Here is a 16,858-nt window from a genome sequence, read left to right as displayed (position 1 = left end):
TTGTGGCATCTGAGAACGAAATGGAGATTGCGGGTTATATCCAATACTAGTCCTTCTCTGAGTAGACCCACGGAAGTTAATAGACATAACTAAGCTTCAGTCATAATCCAACTAGCAGCTTTCACCATAAAGACCTCAAATCTGGTTTCCAATATGCTGTCTATGAACCCCATTTCTTGAACCGCTGGCAGCCCTGATGTATTTTAAGGACCAAGTTTTAAGTCAGACTCTGGTGATAAATAAAAAGCTTTTAATATGTCTTTTTAAAAAATATTCATTTTTTTACTTTTTATTTTTAGAAAACCTAGATTTCTTTTAAATTAAATTAAAATGGTTTGACATAACAGTAATAAAATATTTTTAAAAAACAGAAGTGGCAAAATGCAATCCTACGTCATTAAAAAAGAGAGAAATCAGATGGGCTATAGGTACAAATTAAGAGGAAAAATAAGGGCTTTTCCAATAAACAAGTGCGGAAGTAGAATGGAAAACGATCAACTTTACATTGCAGAAGCACTCAAATAACCTAGGATCCAGAGATTATAGTGGTAGGGCTGATTATTCAAGTTTTAAAGTCCAGGAAATTTCGTTTTGGTTAATGGTTGATTTTATAAAAATGTGTTTTTATTAAAGATTTTCTTAGCTTACAAAAGTATGTGCAATGCCTCTCTATCTCTCTATATTTCTCCAAGAAACATTTTTTACAGATCAGTTTCATTTCTTGAGACATTCAGAAGAAGGGGAAAGGGGGGAGAGATGGGTGGGGGTGGGGTCGGGTGGCGATGTTTCTATTATACTTAATATATGTGGGGTTTTGTGTCAGCGTCGCTTGGGCAGGTTCTGTGCTATTCACTTGTGTTCCTTTGGTGGTGAGAGAGGTTGGGCTTGGCCTAGGGTGTGGTTGTTTGTTTGTGATTGGCTGTGGTGATCTTTGTTTTCATCTGTGAGTGGGGTGGGTGGTGGTTAATGGTGTGTTGAACAAAAGGAAAAGCAGCAATGTTGACCCATAAGAAAGATTCTGAATTAAGAGAATGCCTTTATTGGTCCAGAGGATGGATCACAAAAGTCCTGTGACTAGTCCAATTGTATACCATGTTCAGTGTCCAAGAAGCACACTAAGGCATGTGCACCTTCTCCCAAATCCCATGACAGCAGTGGATGAGCAGGATAGAGTCCCATACAGTGGTACCTTTAGTTACGAACTTAATTTATTCCACCACCCCATGGAGCACAGCTCAATGTACTACAGTGAGAATAAAGATCAAGTCTCATCACTGTAAGCACAATATGAAAGGGAATGGGAACCGCCACCTCACTCTGTGCCAGCCCAGATTATTACAACTAAACCATACAAGGGTATCAAGTAGAAGGAGATGTACACAAACACTGAAGGAGCTAAATGTGTTGAGCAGATAGCATGGCTATATTCACACTCGGGGCCTCTGAGAACGAAATGGAGATTACGGGTTGCATCCAATGCTAGCCCTTCTCTGAGTAGACTCACGGAAGTTATTAGACATAACTAAGCTTCAGTCATAATCCAACTAGCATCGGATACAACCCATGAATTAGCAGCTTTTACCATAAAGACCTCAAATCTGGTTTCCAATACACTGTGAACCCCATTTCTTGAACCGCTGGCAGCCCTAACGTATTTTAAAGACCAAGTTATAAGCCACACACTGGAGATAAAGAAAATGCCAAGATATTTTATTTTGTCTTTTTAAAATTTATTATTCATTTTGTTTATAGAAAACAAAGATTTATTTTCAATTAAATTAAAATGGTTTGACATAACAGTAATAAAACATTTTGAAAAACAGAAGTGGCAAAATACAATCCTACGACATTAAAGAAGAGAGAAGAGAGCTGAGCTATGGGTACAAAATAGGAGGAAAAAGAAGGACTTTTCCAGGACCCAAGTGCGAAGTAGAATGGAATATGATCAACATTATATTACAGCAGCACTCAGATAACCTAGGATCCAGAGATTATAGTGGTGCGGCTGATTATTCAAGTTTTAAAGTCCAGGAATTTTCGTTTTGGTTAATGATGTGTTGAACAAAAGGAAAAGCAGCAGTGTTGGCCCATAAGAAACATTCTGAATTAAGAGAATGCCTTTGTATCGGTCCAGACAGTGGATCACAAAAGTCCTGTGAATAGTTCAATAGTATACCATGTTCAGTGTCCAAGAAGCACACTAAGGCATGTGCACCTTCTCCCAAATCCCATGGCAGCAGTGGATAAGCAGGACAGAGTCCCATATAGACCTTGCACAGATGAAGGCATCTCCAGAGCATCTGAGGCAGAAGAAGCAACTGATTAGCAGGATGTCTTGTGTCCTCCATGCAACATGGGGATCTTTATATGCCTCCCCAGTTGACTATTTACCCTGGGCTTTGCGATACACCTTGACCATCTCGGACAGCTTCCACATGGCCTCGGGGATTCCATCTCCGTTCACGGCACAGCAGCCCTGCACATGCCACCGGTGCCCTCGCAGTTTCCTCAGCCCCATTTTTTCGGCCACTTCTAGTGGGGGCCACGCTCCAGGCAAGTCTTGCTTGTTGGCCAGCAGCACTACGGGCACGTCTTGCAAGTCCTTGGTCTCCAGCAGGGCTTCCAACTCGGACTTGGCCTCCTCAAAGCGAGTGCAATCTGCACTGTCCACCACAAAGACCAGCCCATCTGAGTTGGGATGGTAATGCCTCCACAGGGCTCTGATCCGGTCTTGACCACCCACATCCCACATGGTGAAAGAGACGTTGTTGATGGGCTGAATCGTTTCCACATTGAAGCCGATGGTGGGAATGGTCGTGACGGTTTCGTTCAGCTTCAGCTTATAGAGGAGGGTGGTTTTGCCAGCTGCATCCAGGCCCAGCAGGAGAATACGAGCCTCCGTCCCATAGAAGCTCTGCAAAGCACTCTGAATCCGGCTGAGTAAGAGTCCCATGGTGAAACACCACCGCCGTTCTTCTCCAGATGCAGGCAATGTGTAGCATGGGGAAGGATCGCCTTCCTTTTTATAGTTAGTCGGCTGTTGTTTCATTGGCTCAACTCTAGAGGGTGTGATGTGTAACTGTCATTACTGTCTTGTTGGCAGCAGTCATGCTGGAAGTTTTGCATAGTAGCTTCTCTGATGCAGGAAGTTTTGATGTAACCAGCGCCTGGCCGGCTAATAGGACCGGTTCCGCATTCTGACAGTACAAGTCATGGAGTGAGTTTTGCTGCTGCTTGTGTTGCAAATAGCTTTTAGTCCATATTAGCAAATCCAGTTTTGCTATGGTTATTTGAATTCGTTGCAAAGCCTTTTGGCATGGTGACCGTGTTTTTCTTTTCTTTAATAATGTGAAAATACCATTGGCAGTTTTTCATCATCTGAAAAGCAGAGCTTCTTAAGACCCACAAAGTTCTGGCTTGATTGGTTGGCATCCCCATATCTCTTGAAACAACAAGCAAAATCTGGCAGATAACGAACATGCACCATGCATTTAGAATACAGTCTTTTCCTTTTATGTATAATTCCCCCCATCCTGATCTGGTGGAAAACATGATGTATCAGGATGAATAAAAACTGATGATTAAAAATAAATTGAAATGGTATTGTCTTTTAAAAATTTGTGATCTTATTGACTATGCAGCTCCATGTGTTTCTACTTGGGAGTTCAATAGGACTTATTCCTTTGGGAGTATGTTTAGGATTGCAGCCTAAGCTGCTTTCTCAAAGATACCTGTTTATGCAGAGAGAGTGGATATATTGTGCAGGTTTAGAGGTCTATATTTTTTCTTTAGAGTGAATGCATTTTATAATATTTTACAGTTTTTTTTAAAAAAGAAAGAACATGTATTTATAATTTTGTGTTTTATTATTGTCAGTGGCGTAGCGTGGGTTGTCAGCACCCGGGGCACGGCAAGTAATTGGTGCCCCCTAACCCGTGGATTTGCGCCCCCTAACCCTAACCCCCAGATGTTGCGCCCGGTGCGGCCGGCCTGTCCCCCCTGAACCCTCCACGCTACGCCACTGATTATTGTAAATTGTATGGGATGCCTCTGGGTATGTGAAGTGACATGTACATATAATAACCTTAATTAATATTAAATGATTTAACACAAGCCTTCAGTGTCCTATGACCCCCAAATGTGAGATGTGTGCCTCTATAGCCAGCTTGAGACTTCACGGCCTCTGTAACAACCATGGTGCTCTCTTAGTACATCACTGTCCCAACATATAGGGATATGCCCTTGAACTGGTCTTTCCCACAGGGAGGATTGCTAATATTCTGTTGATTGTGGGAGGGGGCTCATTTTTCACAGATGGAACATTCCCTGGTAAGGTTTGGACTGCTTCAAGCTGCAGGGACCAATTGTGTTCCTCTGCCCCTGGAGGCTTAAGGAATCTAATGGATTCTTGAATGTTCTGGGGAGTTAACATGGCTGGTGCTCCTGTCAGGGCTCTTGTTAATTTGGAATGATAAAATCCATAGAACCATCTACACAATCGCTCCTGAGTGTGCTTGCTGTTGCTGCGGAGCACATCCTCTAGTCGGTGGGACGCGGGTGGCACTGTGGTCTAAACCACTGAGCCCCTTGGGCTTGTCGATCAGAAGGCTGGTGGTTCGAATCCCCGCGACGGGGTGAGCTCCCATTGCTCTGTTCCAGCTTCGGCCAATCTAGCAGTTTGAAAGCACACCACACCACAGATAAATAGGTACCACTGCAGCGGGAAGGTAAACAGACGTTACAGTGTTCCGTTAAAGTGAGATGAGCGCCGCAACGCCATAGCCGCCTTTGACTGGATTGAACTGCCATGAGGTTCCTTGCCTTTTACCTTACCTCTGGTCATCTGTGTGTGATGAAACAGGAGGCTTCGCGGCTAGAGTGCAGATGGCATCAATCTTGGTCTGTATGTGACCGAACACATGTGAAGTCACACTACCATGCCTACCATATCTCTGCCACCATTACATCTCCAAGTAGCTGGGTGGCAGAGCTTTTCCGAGCGGGGAATGAGCTTTTGTCATCTGGCCAAGAAAACGTTGCTCTGACACGCTCGGGAAGCCTGATGTAACAGCTTTGCAATGTACTTTAGGGACAACATAACTCAGATTTGGACAGGGTTGGGTGCCACAGCCAGAGCCAGTGCAGTGAAGTCATCCAGGCACTTCATCCAGACATTGTCTGTTGCATCTGAACTGAATCAGTTTCAGTTATAGTGACCTGAGGATATAGACAAGCTGCTTGAAGAATTGTGGCTGACCACCTGTCTGTCACGGTCCAGTTCATGGGCGATCGAAGTCCCGACTGGGGACGTCAGGACCGTGGGCAAGATGGCGGGGTGGGAGCAGGAACAGGAGTCCAGAAGCCAGGAGTCAGAAAGCCAAGAGCCGGGAGTCAAGAAGTCAAGGGTCTGAGGATCAAGAAGCAAGGAGTCACGAAGTCAGGGGTCCAAGGATCAAGAAACAAGGAGTCACGAAGTCAGGGGTCCAGGGAGCAAGAAGCAAGGAGTCACAAAGCCAGGGGTCCGAGGAGCAAGAAGCAAGGAGTCACAAAGCCAGGGGTCTGAGGAGCAAGAAGCAAGGAGTCAAGGAGTCAAACGCAGCAAGGCAAGGAATATGTTGCTGTGGCAAAGAGCCAAAGGGAAAATGTTGACCTTATATCCCTTCTCGGCTTTTGCCATCAGGTGCTGTGAGTCAGTGGCATAGTGTGGGGGGTGCAGGGGGGGCCAGCCGCACCAGGCGCAGCATCTGGGGGTTAGGGTTAGGGGGCGCAAATCCATGGGTTAGGGGGTGCAAATTACTTGCCTTGCCCCGGGTGCTGACAACCCACGCTACGCCACTGCTGTGAGTTACTAATCAACCTCACCTTGCCTCTTCAGAACAAACTTAGGAAGGCCCCAGTCCTGCAGACTCCCATTGGTCACAGGGCCTGGCTCCTGTACGCACACCTGACACTGTCACCTTGACCCTTGGCCACCTTGGCTTCTTATAACTAGTCAGATAGGATTGATTTCATGCATCCAGGGAGTAAACAATGCTTCATTGAAGGAGAGGGAGGTACCACCACCTTGAAGGATGTGGTGGTGCTTCCCCTCCTTAGGAGGAGCTTCCTGGACCTGGAAGTGTCACACGGTGACAATCATCCTCTTTTGGGGCAAGGGGTGGCCCTGTGGGTTAATCCACAGAGCCTAGGACTTGCCGATCAGAAGGACGGCGGTTCGAATCCCCGCGGCGGGGCGAGCTCCCATCCCGTCGCTTGGTCCCTGCTCCTGCCAACCTAGCAGTTCAAAAGCATGTCAAAGTGCAAGCAGATAAATAGGTACCACTCCAGCGGGAAGGTAAACGGCGTTTCTATGCGCTGGTCTGGTTTACCAGAAGTGGCTTAGTCATGCTGGCCACATGACCCGGAAGCTGTACGCCGGCTCCCTCGGCCAATAAAGCGAGATGAGCGCTGCAACCTCAGAGTCGGCCACGACTGGACCTAATGGTCAGGGGACCCTTTACCTTTTTACTTGAGACAGGAGTGGCAGTCTAGCATGCTTGGAGGAAACTGAATATGTGGCTCCATTTCATAGCACTAAAATGACCTTCATTGCCTTCGCTGATGATATTTGTCAGGAAAGGAAAGAGATGCAAGGAGTGTGGCCCTGCTCATTCTTCTTGACCTCGCGGCAGCTTTTGATATCATTGACCGCGAATCCTTCTAGAGCAGGGGTCAGCAACCCGCGGCTCCGGAGCCGCATGTGGCTCTTTTACACCTTTGCCGTGGCTCCGGGGTGGATACTAGTGAGGGGAGGAGGCGCATTGTGTGCCCCGACACTCCCCACTGTTTTAAATGTCGCAATGGTTTTGCGGCTCCCAGTTGTTTTTTTCTTTGGTCCAAGTGGCTCTTTTTGTCTTAAAGGTTGCAGACCCCTGTTCTAGAGTGACTCAGCGTGTTGGGGGTTGGGGCACTGAGACAACAGGATGGTACACCTACCCAGAGGCAAGTTTATTCATGGGCAACTGCCCCACTCAGCCCTTCTTTTGTTCTTAGTTACTTGTCCATCAATTATTACCACATTTTTTACACGTCTATTGACATTGACTTGGAATACACAGCCATTTGTAAATCAGCTGGTTCCTTGTTTTTAATAATATATACAGCTAAATGCCAGAAAAGCAGTGTTTTGTTTTGTTTTTTTAAAGAATTCTGGACATTTCCCAACTTGACTGTCCACTGGCAAATTCACTGATGATTGAATGTTAGCATTTGCTAGGATAGTCAAGCTGGGAAATGTTCAAAATTATAAAGAAAGGAACCGCTTTTCAAACATTTAGCTGCATATATACTTGAAGGGAAAGAGGGGGGAAATGTGGACATTTAACGAGGGTACTGTATTTGTTGGTTCTTCAGATATACTAGTAAATGACAGAAATGATAAGACATGAAGCTTGATTTTGACATTTATTCCCAGGCCATAGTACATGTCTGTTTTCAGTAAATGTTTCAGCCACCAGGCAATAAATTTTCAGCTGCTAACTTTCATTTGTCACAAATACTCTGTATTTAGTACGCAGGTTGTGTATGTTAGGCTGTAACTGGGTGTTAGGAAAAGTGTGAGAGAAAGGGAAAATAATAAGATTGCTAATTAGGTACACTGTTTATTTCTGCCCTCTGAATAATTATGTTCTTTATCAGCACAATACTAATTTATTATTAGATAAAAATTCTAATAGAAAGTTACAAGGAACACCTCATAAACAAGAGCTTGTTCTTTTATAGGTCTCTAAGGACCCAATAGACTGTGTATCTGTACTCTGTGACTGTATGGCATTTGGATTGTCGGAGACCAATTACTTTAAACAGTTTTCAATTATTCCACAGTGTTGCAGCACACTGGCAGAATTCTAGTTTTATACCACGGATATCAGACCATGAATCAGAGAACTATGGGGAAAACTTAAAAAGCTGGGTTCACTAGACTAGGACAAATCTGTTGAGAGAGATTTGCTTTGCAAGAACTCTGTATCAACCTGCGCCTTATTTCATCAATGGACTCTTCTCAATCAAAGAATGTGGCTCGCAAACACTCAATTGGCTTGGAAAGCCAGGCCAGATTTCTAACACTTTGCTAGCAGAGCTAACTGCTATGGTCCAGCCCAGCCTTTTCCCTTCCAAAGACAGCATCATGGGAGTAGGATCTGGGCTATTAGTGAAGCAGGAGGGCTCTCTCATCAATTACAAGTTGTCAAGGATTTTAATGGAAACCCTGTGAGCACTGTAAATCTGTGCAGTTCTGCCTTGCATGCTCTCCCTCATTTCCATCACTCCATCACTCCTTGGGGACCGCAAATCTGCAGCATGTATCAAGCAACATAGATTGGTAGCACACAGGGGAGGAAGACCCTGAGCAGGAGCTAGGAAATCTGAACAGTTGGTAATGGGAAAGCAGCTGTTGTGTGGAGGGTTAGAGTCACCTGACCCCTTTCATACTTCAGAGGGGGTGGGGAATTTCATAGTAGGAAATGGCAGGAGAACATCACTGGGAAGGTTGAAGGGGGATAAAGGCAAAATGTACCACAGTTTACACAATCGCACTCTGCATGCTTGTAAATCTTGGGCAACCACAGAGCTTTATGGATAAAATTGATGCTTCCCCCTTCTTTACTTTACTTCCTGCTGTATGAAGTTGCTTTTCAATATGTCTTTTTGAAGGCCAAAGGATGGGGCAGAAATTTAATGATCAAGACCATCCAATGAGCTACTTTTAAGTGTTCACAGTTTACATGGGCTTGGGCATCCTTTGCTGTTTAAACCGCCACCGCCCTGAACAAGAAACTCCCCAACAACACAAATTGCTTGTAAAATGCTCCTCAGTTTAGAAAGAGGTTTGCCATACCATAAAGAAGACCACTCTTTAAGATCCTCAGAGCCTCTTTGGGAAAGTGGAACCAGTTTCACTTCAGATTTACCAGGCTGCTTTAATAATTTTTTTAAAAAATAAAATGCTTAAGAGCCTGCAGAGCCTAGTAATAAGGCATATGAAATATAGCAACAAAAGCAAAAGACCAAAGTCAAAACCTACATTTCTATAGTTTATTTCTTTTCTGCTGTCAGTCATAGAAATTAGCATTCATACAAGTAAAGAGTAGAATCAGTAATTTACTTATTTTTAATCCCATTGGTTTCAGCCTGGTAGTGGTTGTCTGATTATCACTCAACGGAAGTCTGGCATCAAATTCACAAAACTATAAAAACTTTAACCAGTTCACAGGAGTGACTGATATAAAGTACTCTTGATTAAATGTGGTGGTATTCTTGTCTCAATTTGCAAAAGGTGCATCCCATGCAATTGCTGTTATATATTTGTTCTGGTTCTAGTTTACCCTGTAATATGAAATGGGAAAAAAATATTAGCGATAGCCTTTCCCTCTAAAAGTTATAGCTTTTATATATTTAGCTGTAAGCTGTTTTTATTCTCAAAAGGGCAGAGAACGGGCTCACAATTTAGTTTAAAAATTTCTATACCGCTTTATATTTTTAAGAAAAATCTCAAAGCAGTTTACAGCATATTAAATAAATAAAAAAATCTGAAGAAAGTCAAATATAGATTATACAGTCAAAGCAACATAACAGAAAACTAAAAAACTATCTTAAAGATTTCAAAATAAAAGATTACAATTACGGTCACCAGAAGAGGTTGGATCCAGACTAAGGTTGCAATCCTAACCTCACTTACCTGTGCGTAAGTCCAATTGAATTCATTGGAACTAATTTCTAAGTGGACATGGTAAGGACTGTGCTGTCTGATAAAAAATTATTATTATTTTTAAACTAACTTAATGGATCTATATTCTATGTCCAAACCAGCATCACCAGTACAGACTATAAATTTAATTGTGATGACCAGCTTGGAAAGCGTCTATTACACTCCAACGCAGGAATATGTGTGTGTGTGTGTGTGTGTGTGTGTGTGTGTGTGTGTGTGTGTGTAGGGTCACACATAATCTCTGTTCTCACATTGGCTTTTGGTGAAGGCTGTTCTCTACTCAACTTCTGTACTTTCTGCTTAAGAGCTTGTCCTGCACCTGGACATTCAGCCAACATTTGCTATACAAATAGGAAGTGAAGAGATTGAGTATGTTCAGAAAGCTGTGAAATGACATTTTGTATCAAGCAAGAATAGTTATGTGCTAGCTGGTTGCTGTTTGATTTTTAGCTGTATTTTCTTTTACAGACACCCCACCCTGAATGAAACCCACAGATTCCTTGGTGGCCCCTAGACCAGCCTGGGACCCCTGAGCTGGCCAGATTTCATTAGTCCACAAGAAGCTTATGTCGTGATAAAATGGTCAGGTGTTTAATAAAGGCGCCACTTTTCTTCAGTACAGCAGTACCTTGGGTTACATACGCTTCAGGTTACAGACTCCACTAACCCAGAAATAATACCTCGGGTTAAGAACTTTGCTTCAGGATGAGAACAGAAATCGCTCAGCGGTGGCGCGGCAGCAGCGGGAGGCCCCATTAGCTAAAGTGGTGCTTCAGGTTAAGAACAGTTTCAGGTTAAGAACGGATCTCCGGAACAAATTAAGTACATAACCAGAGGTACCACTGTACAGTGGTACCTTGGTTCTCAAATGCCTTGGTACTCAAATGCTTTCGTTCTCAAACAATGAAAACCCGGAAGTGTTCTGGTTTTTGAATGTTTTTCAGAAGCTGAAAGTTCAATGCGGTTGTCGGCTAATGTCTCCGGGGTGCCTGCACCAATCAGAAGCTGCGCCTTAGTTTTCGAACATTTCGGAAGTCAAACAGACGTCCAGAACGGATTAAGTTTGGCATTTTTGTTTTTACGATTTATTTTGCATTTTTGTTTTTGAGGTTTTTTTGGTTAATTTGTTCTTGTGACTGTGTGGAACTCAGTTCAGTTACTGACTGATTGTGTGACTGTGGAAATGGATAAAAGCCCCCCATCCAAACAATGACTATCAGTGCAGGTAAGAATTTTTTTAATTTTTATAATCAACAGTACTGTCTTATTTATTTTATACTGCAGTACATTGATTATTGCTTTCATTTTATGGATCAACAGTCTCGTTAGTAAAATTCATGTAAAATTGCTGTTTTTTTAGGGGTTGTTTTTAAAAGACTGGAACCGATTAATCCGTTTTGCATTACTTTCTATGGGAAAGCGTGCCTTGGTTTTGGAACGCTTTGGTTTTGGAACGGACTTCCAGAACGGATTAAGTTTGAGAACCAAGGTACCACTGTACTGTACTGCTGCCAGGAAATTATCAGCAACGGGGCTAAACCCTCGATTCAGCATTTGCAGGTGGGGTTTGGGAGTGGAAAAAGAGAGAGGAAATTCTCTAGCAAAACTACACCTCTCTCTCCTAATCTCTCTTCCTTTCTATCTGCGATCCATTCAAGGAGGAAATGCAAAGAATTCATCTCTATTCAAATTAGCCGGTCCTTCAGGATCTCTGATTGGCTAAGCCTTCCAACTGTGACCAGCGAGGGAAGCGAAGGGGAGAGAGAGAGGCAGCGGCAGTTCGTCCTCGAAGCTAATGTTTATGCAGCGGGGATGAACCGTAGGAAAAGTTCTCGGAGCGTATTCCGTTGGAACCGAAAGTACGCATGTGCAAGATTGGGGAATCGCTGCATTAAAGAGGACGCCTGGCCGGGAGGGGAGGGGACGATGGAATCCCGCGCGCAGGCGCCCTTGCGCTAGGGAGGGCGCCTAGGCCGCAGCCGCCAAGCCGTCCCCATGACAACTACGTTTCCGCCCTGGTTTTTTTCCCATCCCACATAGCCATTTCCGATTTGTTGTCACCCCACAAGGATGTAGTTTAGGCCAATGGAAAAGCAGCACGCATTGGCGGGGTGGGCTTTTTTGTGTGTGGCCAAATGGAATCCAGTTTCGGATCCAGTTCCAGCCAATTACGCACGATGAGGCGGAGCAAAGGAAGAGCGAGGTTTGTCTGTAGGCGGGGTCGGCGCAGGTTGGTTGAGAGCAAAGCGGGGGGGAAAGGGAGGGCGGTTGGGCGGGGGAATGAAGAGCAAAGGTAGCAATAGGGCTGGAGGCCACGCCCCCACCAAAACCAAGCCCCGCCTTCTCCATGGCAAAAAAGCAAGAGGCGCTTGGTTTCTGTAATGGAGGCTGGAGTAGTTTCTTTGCGCGTGTGGCTGTCCTGTGCTCTGTAGAAAGCCTCCTCAGCTATGGCTGACTGAAAGACATTTTGCTGCCTCTGGCGGAGCAGCAAATGGCGCCTTTTCTCTCACCAGTTGAGGCGCATTAGCACGAAAGGCATATACAGTTAATTCTGGCTCCTGAGGGCAGAGAATCCCACAAGCACCTCTCCCGCCTTCCCCACTTCTTGGTAGCAAAATTACAATGGCAAAAATAAAACCAAGCAACAGTTTGCTGCCTTGTCACGACTCTCCAAGTCTTCTAGCCTGCCTGATCATGAGCAGATTGCATAGTTGTTAAAACACGAAAATGCAGTGTTGGCTCTTAGGCTCTCCCCCCCCTTTTATATTTTGCTTCGTGCACACGGACCGTTTAAAAGCACATATCCCCCGCCCCCAGCTCAAATAACCAAGGGAATTATAGTTTGTTAAGGGTGGTGGGAAATGTCGCTTTGGGGGTCGACTATAATTCCCAGGATTCTGTGTCGTATCTCTGTGTGACTGCTTTAAATCTGTGGTGTGTATGCAGCCTTTGTTCCCTCCCAGTGACTGGATTTACTTACCTTATAAGCTAAACAAGCTATAGCTTAGGGTCCCACTCTCTTGCCTCACCCCCAAATTTCACTATTAATATACTTCTTAATTGTATTTCAGTTCAAAAATTACTTTGAATATATATATTGTTATGAGCAAATGGCTTTAGATACCTATTAGGTCCATAAATTCTACACAAAAAACAGCGACAATTTGTTGTTGACAAAGGACAGCTAACATATAAAGGGCCCCACTACCTTCAGTAGCTTAAAAGGTAAAGGGACCCCTGACCATTAGGTCCAGTCGTGACCGACTCTAGGGTTGCAGCGCTAATCTCGCTTTACTGGCCGAGGGAGCCTGCGTACAGCTTCCGGGTCATGTGGCCAGCATGACTAAGCCGCTTCTGACAAACCAGAGCAGCACACGGAAACGTCATTTACCTTCCCGCCTGAGCGGTACCTATTTATCTACTTAAACTTTGATGTGCTTTCGAACTGCCAGGTTGGCAGGAGCAGGGACCGAGCAACGGGAGCTCACCCCGTCGCGGGGATTCGAACCGCCAACCTTCTGATCGGCAAGTACTAGTGAGGCACCTAATCATAAGCCTGCATTTTTATCAAAGCTTATATATTGCAATCAAGGCTTGTATTTAAAAATGAGCTTAAAAAAAGGATTTTCAAATGTTTCATGCCAGGCAGAAAGAACCTTGGCAAGAGGTTTTTCTCCTAAGACAAGGGGGCCCCATTGATTTATAGTAGAAAAACAATTCTCAAAGTCATAAAAAGGGAGAATTACATATGCTGCCCCAAGGCTGAAAAAACACAATTAAGAATGGGTAAATAGTAAAATAATACCAATGTGCCTCCCAGTAAAATGAGCCAGATCTTCTTTCCAAGGTTGAAAGGCCAAGAGCAGTGAAAAAAAGGCAACTGGCTTGGCTGGAGAAGAAGCTTCTTTCTATTTTATTTTGAGGCTGGAAAGGAGGGTGAAAGGAGGGGTGTAAACTGAAGAGGCTTCTTTTTAAAAGCTGTGTTTTTTTACTGAGTTCCTTCCTTTTTACTTTGAGAAGCTTTATTTTTTTAAAAGGCTACCTATGATAAGTGAATGAGATATATTAGCTTAAATATATTGGCTTAAATGTAATTATGCAAAGGATTTAAGGAATGCTAGATTCTTATTTCATATGGTTGTAAGAGTTGTATTTATCCTGAAATTAAGTCAGCCACCAGCCTAGCCCCCCTGCCAGACAGAAGACGCCATCCAAGCACTCTTGATATATGGTTGTCAGGCATTTGTTTAGAAACTTTCAAATGAAGGAAATCTTTCAATATTGATGTGAAACTCAAGATCCTTGACATCTGTTGAAGATAAAAATGTAAGATTAAACATTTGTTTTAGAAGGCAATAGGGCAAGGAGGGCAAGAGGTGAGCTGGTAATTAAGATTCCATGTAAGATATATTATTACTTATTTGTCACATATATAGCTCTTTGTCTCCCTTATAAGGGCAAGGAAGTGGGTGTATCTTTTGTGGGTGTATCTTTTGTGATTGGTTCTACCAAACAGCCAATAGGAATTTCAACCAGGCTGATTGGACAGAGGCAGCCACAGGAGGAGCAAAGGGGGCTGGATTAAGGGAATATAAGTGCTGGCCAGGATGGCAAGAGGCCAGGCCAGAGCTTGGTAACCATATACCACTGAGCCTCTCATTTATTTGTCTGACAAATAAATTATTATTTTAATTTCTCTATTGCTGCGTTGAATATTTCATTCCAGCTAAGCGTTAACCACAAGCAGGGTGCTACACTAGGCTCTGTGGTTTAACCCACAGCGCCACCCGCATCCCATTTCAGTAGCTTAGGGCCTCATCAAACCTAAATCTGGCCCTGCCTCCCACCCTTACACTTAGCAAGTTGACAGCCTTTCCCAAAGCAATTGCTTCCCTCTTAATATATACTCACTATGTTTTTATTGCTCCCCTTCATATATTTCCTTCTTTTAACCAGAGTGGAGCCATGACAGTTTCCCAGTTATTGCCTTACCCGGCCCTTAGTAACTCAGATCTGATAGTGCCTGCTAATTTATGTCCCCTAACTCTTGTCTCCAGCCCCACTTTCACCAGAGGAAGTCATAACAGCAAGCCCTTACAGATCCCATTATATATTTTGCAAGCCTCCCAACGTTTAAAAAGCACTACAGACATCACAGCTAATATTGGTACGGTATTTCCCCTCCCATCTCAGTGTGACACAATATAACTTAGCAGAGGTGGATTTAGGGGAGCTCGACTGATTTGGGCGTGAACTGGGCACCGCAACTATGATTTAGAATGGAAATGGTTTATTGAATATTTACAGATAAATTGTAAACAGATAAGAACACTGGCAGGATTGTTGCAACAACCTGCAGTTTCATAATGAGTAAACTAAGTTAATTTGGATATGCAGAAGATATTAAAAGTAAATTTAAGGAACCACAGAAAGAGGGGGAAGGAAGTCAAGCTTTGAAATATCAAAACGATTGTAAATTGTTGTCCAATTAGTGAAATGTATAAACTTGAAAAGTATAAATAAATAAAATAGAATGGAGCACAAGAAGCAAGGGGGTTGCCCCAGCCACTCTGGGCAGCTTCCAACATATATAAAAACATTAAACTTTTTTTTTAAAAAAAAAACTCCTATACAGCGGAGGTTTTCAACTCTTTTGAGTCCATGGCTTCCTTGACCAACTACAGTGGTACCTTGGGTTAAGAACTTAATTCGTTCTGGAGGTCTGTTCCTAACCTGAAACTGTTCTTAACCTGAAGCACCTCTTTAGCTAATGGGGCCTGCTGCTGCCACTGCGTCGCTGCTGCACGATTTCTGTTCTCATCCTGAAGCAAAGTTCTTAACCCAATGTACTATTTCTGGGTTAGCGGAGTCTGTAACCTGAAGCGTATGTAACCTGAAGCGTATGTAACCTGAGGTACCACTACATTCTTTCTGTGGCACTCCGGCGGGGCTCAGGAGCCCAGTTATGTCACATGTCGCTTGCAGAGCTGGCAGCCTCTCACCCATTTTTGAACACTTTCCCCTGTGGAGGTTTCCCTCAGCCTCCTCTCCTTGGGAGTCCTCTGGGCAGCCGCTGCTGCCGCCCCTGGTCTCTGAGCTGCCCCCCACCGCCCCAAAGAGAGGTGCCTCCTCTCACTGCCCCACAGGGGCCTGGGACTTGTCTGTCTGTTCCCAAGAGCAAGGCATAGTTCTTTCATTCTTAAAAGTTGTCGCAACTATTCTCAAATTTGACACAGCTTTGAATACCAAACAAACACTCTGAATAAATGCAATTGACATTTTATTTCATGCAACTATAGCACTGCAGAGCAAAAACAATAATAAACAGAAGCAAGCACCATTGCTTTCAACAGGACTTCTGACATGTACGTATACATCTCCTCACACTGCCCCACAGGGGCCTGGGACTTGTCTGTCCATTCCCAACAGCAAGGGCTGGTGGACAGCCTGGCTGGGCTCCCTCACCTGTTTGCTTGCTTACTGGCAAACCCCTTGGCCAGCCCCAGAGGCACCATTCGCCTGCAGAGCTTGTAACCAGGGCTGCTGCAACAAACAGTCACACAAGCCCTTGGGAGGCAGGGGCACGAGAGGGCATCAGAGGAGGGAGGGAAGGAAAGAGGGTGCCATGGGACATTGGTTGAAAACCACTTCTATACAGGATTGCCTTCAGGCGGCCTCAGAATTGAATAACTTCAAAATACGTGTGGGGCATAAACAGTAAAATTATCATTATGGAATGGGATGTCCCTATTTTCATAGGAGAAATGTTGGAGGGTATGCATCACGTATGGTTCTGTGCTAAAGCACAAAGCTAAGAACATGGGAAACCGAACAAAACGATCTGCTTAGTCAAAATCTGAGTGTGTGTGTGCGCGCGCAGAGCTCAGAAAATTATGGGCTGCATAGTACACTCAATTTGTATTTAATTTTTACATTGTCATGCAGTAATACTATTGGATTTGTATGATGTGTGTAGTTTTTTACCCATTTGCTTGCTTAGCTATTAGTGGTGAAGTAATACTTTGTTATCAATTTAACTGTTCAGCTTGTTTATTCTAATATAAAGCTGCAGGATTTGCAGATCGCACACCAGGAAAACCTTTCTTCATC

General features: G+C 44.0%; 2 protein-coding genes across 9 annotated transcripts in view; one reads left to right on the top strand and one right to left on the bottom strand.

Moving 5' to 3' along the window:
* Positions 1 to 1,780: 1,780 nt before the first annotated feature.
* On the bottom strand, positions 1,781 to 3,468 carry LOC310830660 (uncharacterized protein). Its single transcript, XM_083710467.1, has one exon. The coding sequence runs from the start codon at positions 3,047 to 3,049 to the stop codon at positions 2,384 to 2,386; it is 666 nt and encodes a 221-aa protein (XP_083566593.1). The 5' UTR covers positions 3,050 to 3,468; the 3' UTR covers positions 1,781 to 2,383.
* A 7,892-nt stretch (positions 3,469 to 11,360) lies between these two features.
* TTLL6 (tubulin tyrosine ligase like 6) overlaps positions 11,361 to 16,858 on the top strand; it is a 42,323-nt gene continuing 36,825 nt past the window's right edge. The window contains exons 1-2 of one of the 8 annotated variants that reach the window (XM_083709233.1): positions 12,558 to 12,682; positions 14,806 to 14,915. Coding sequence is in view for 3 of the 8 variants with exons in the window: in XM_083709229.1 (XP_083565355.1) it covers positions 11,884 to 11,978 (95 nt within the window). In the remaining 5 variants the exon portion in view is untranslated. Of the gene's footprint in view, positions 11,608 to 11,692; positions 11,979 to 12,024; positions 12,261 to 12,557; positions 12,683 to 14,805; positions 14,916 to 16,858 lie in introns of those variants that run through there. The other 7 variants (XM_083709232.1, XM_083709229.1, XM_083709231.1 and 4 more) reach the window with 7 other exon arrangements.

The sequence above is a fragment of the Podarcis gaigeae genome, assembly GCF_964106915.1.
Source record: "Podarcis gaigeae genome assembly, chromosome: 13".
Lineage (NCBI taxonomy): Eukaryota > Metazoa > Chordata > Lepidosauria > Squamata > Lacertidae > Podarcis > Podarcis gaigeae.
This window is presented reverse-complemented; position numbering and strand designations above follow the sequence as displayed.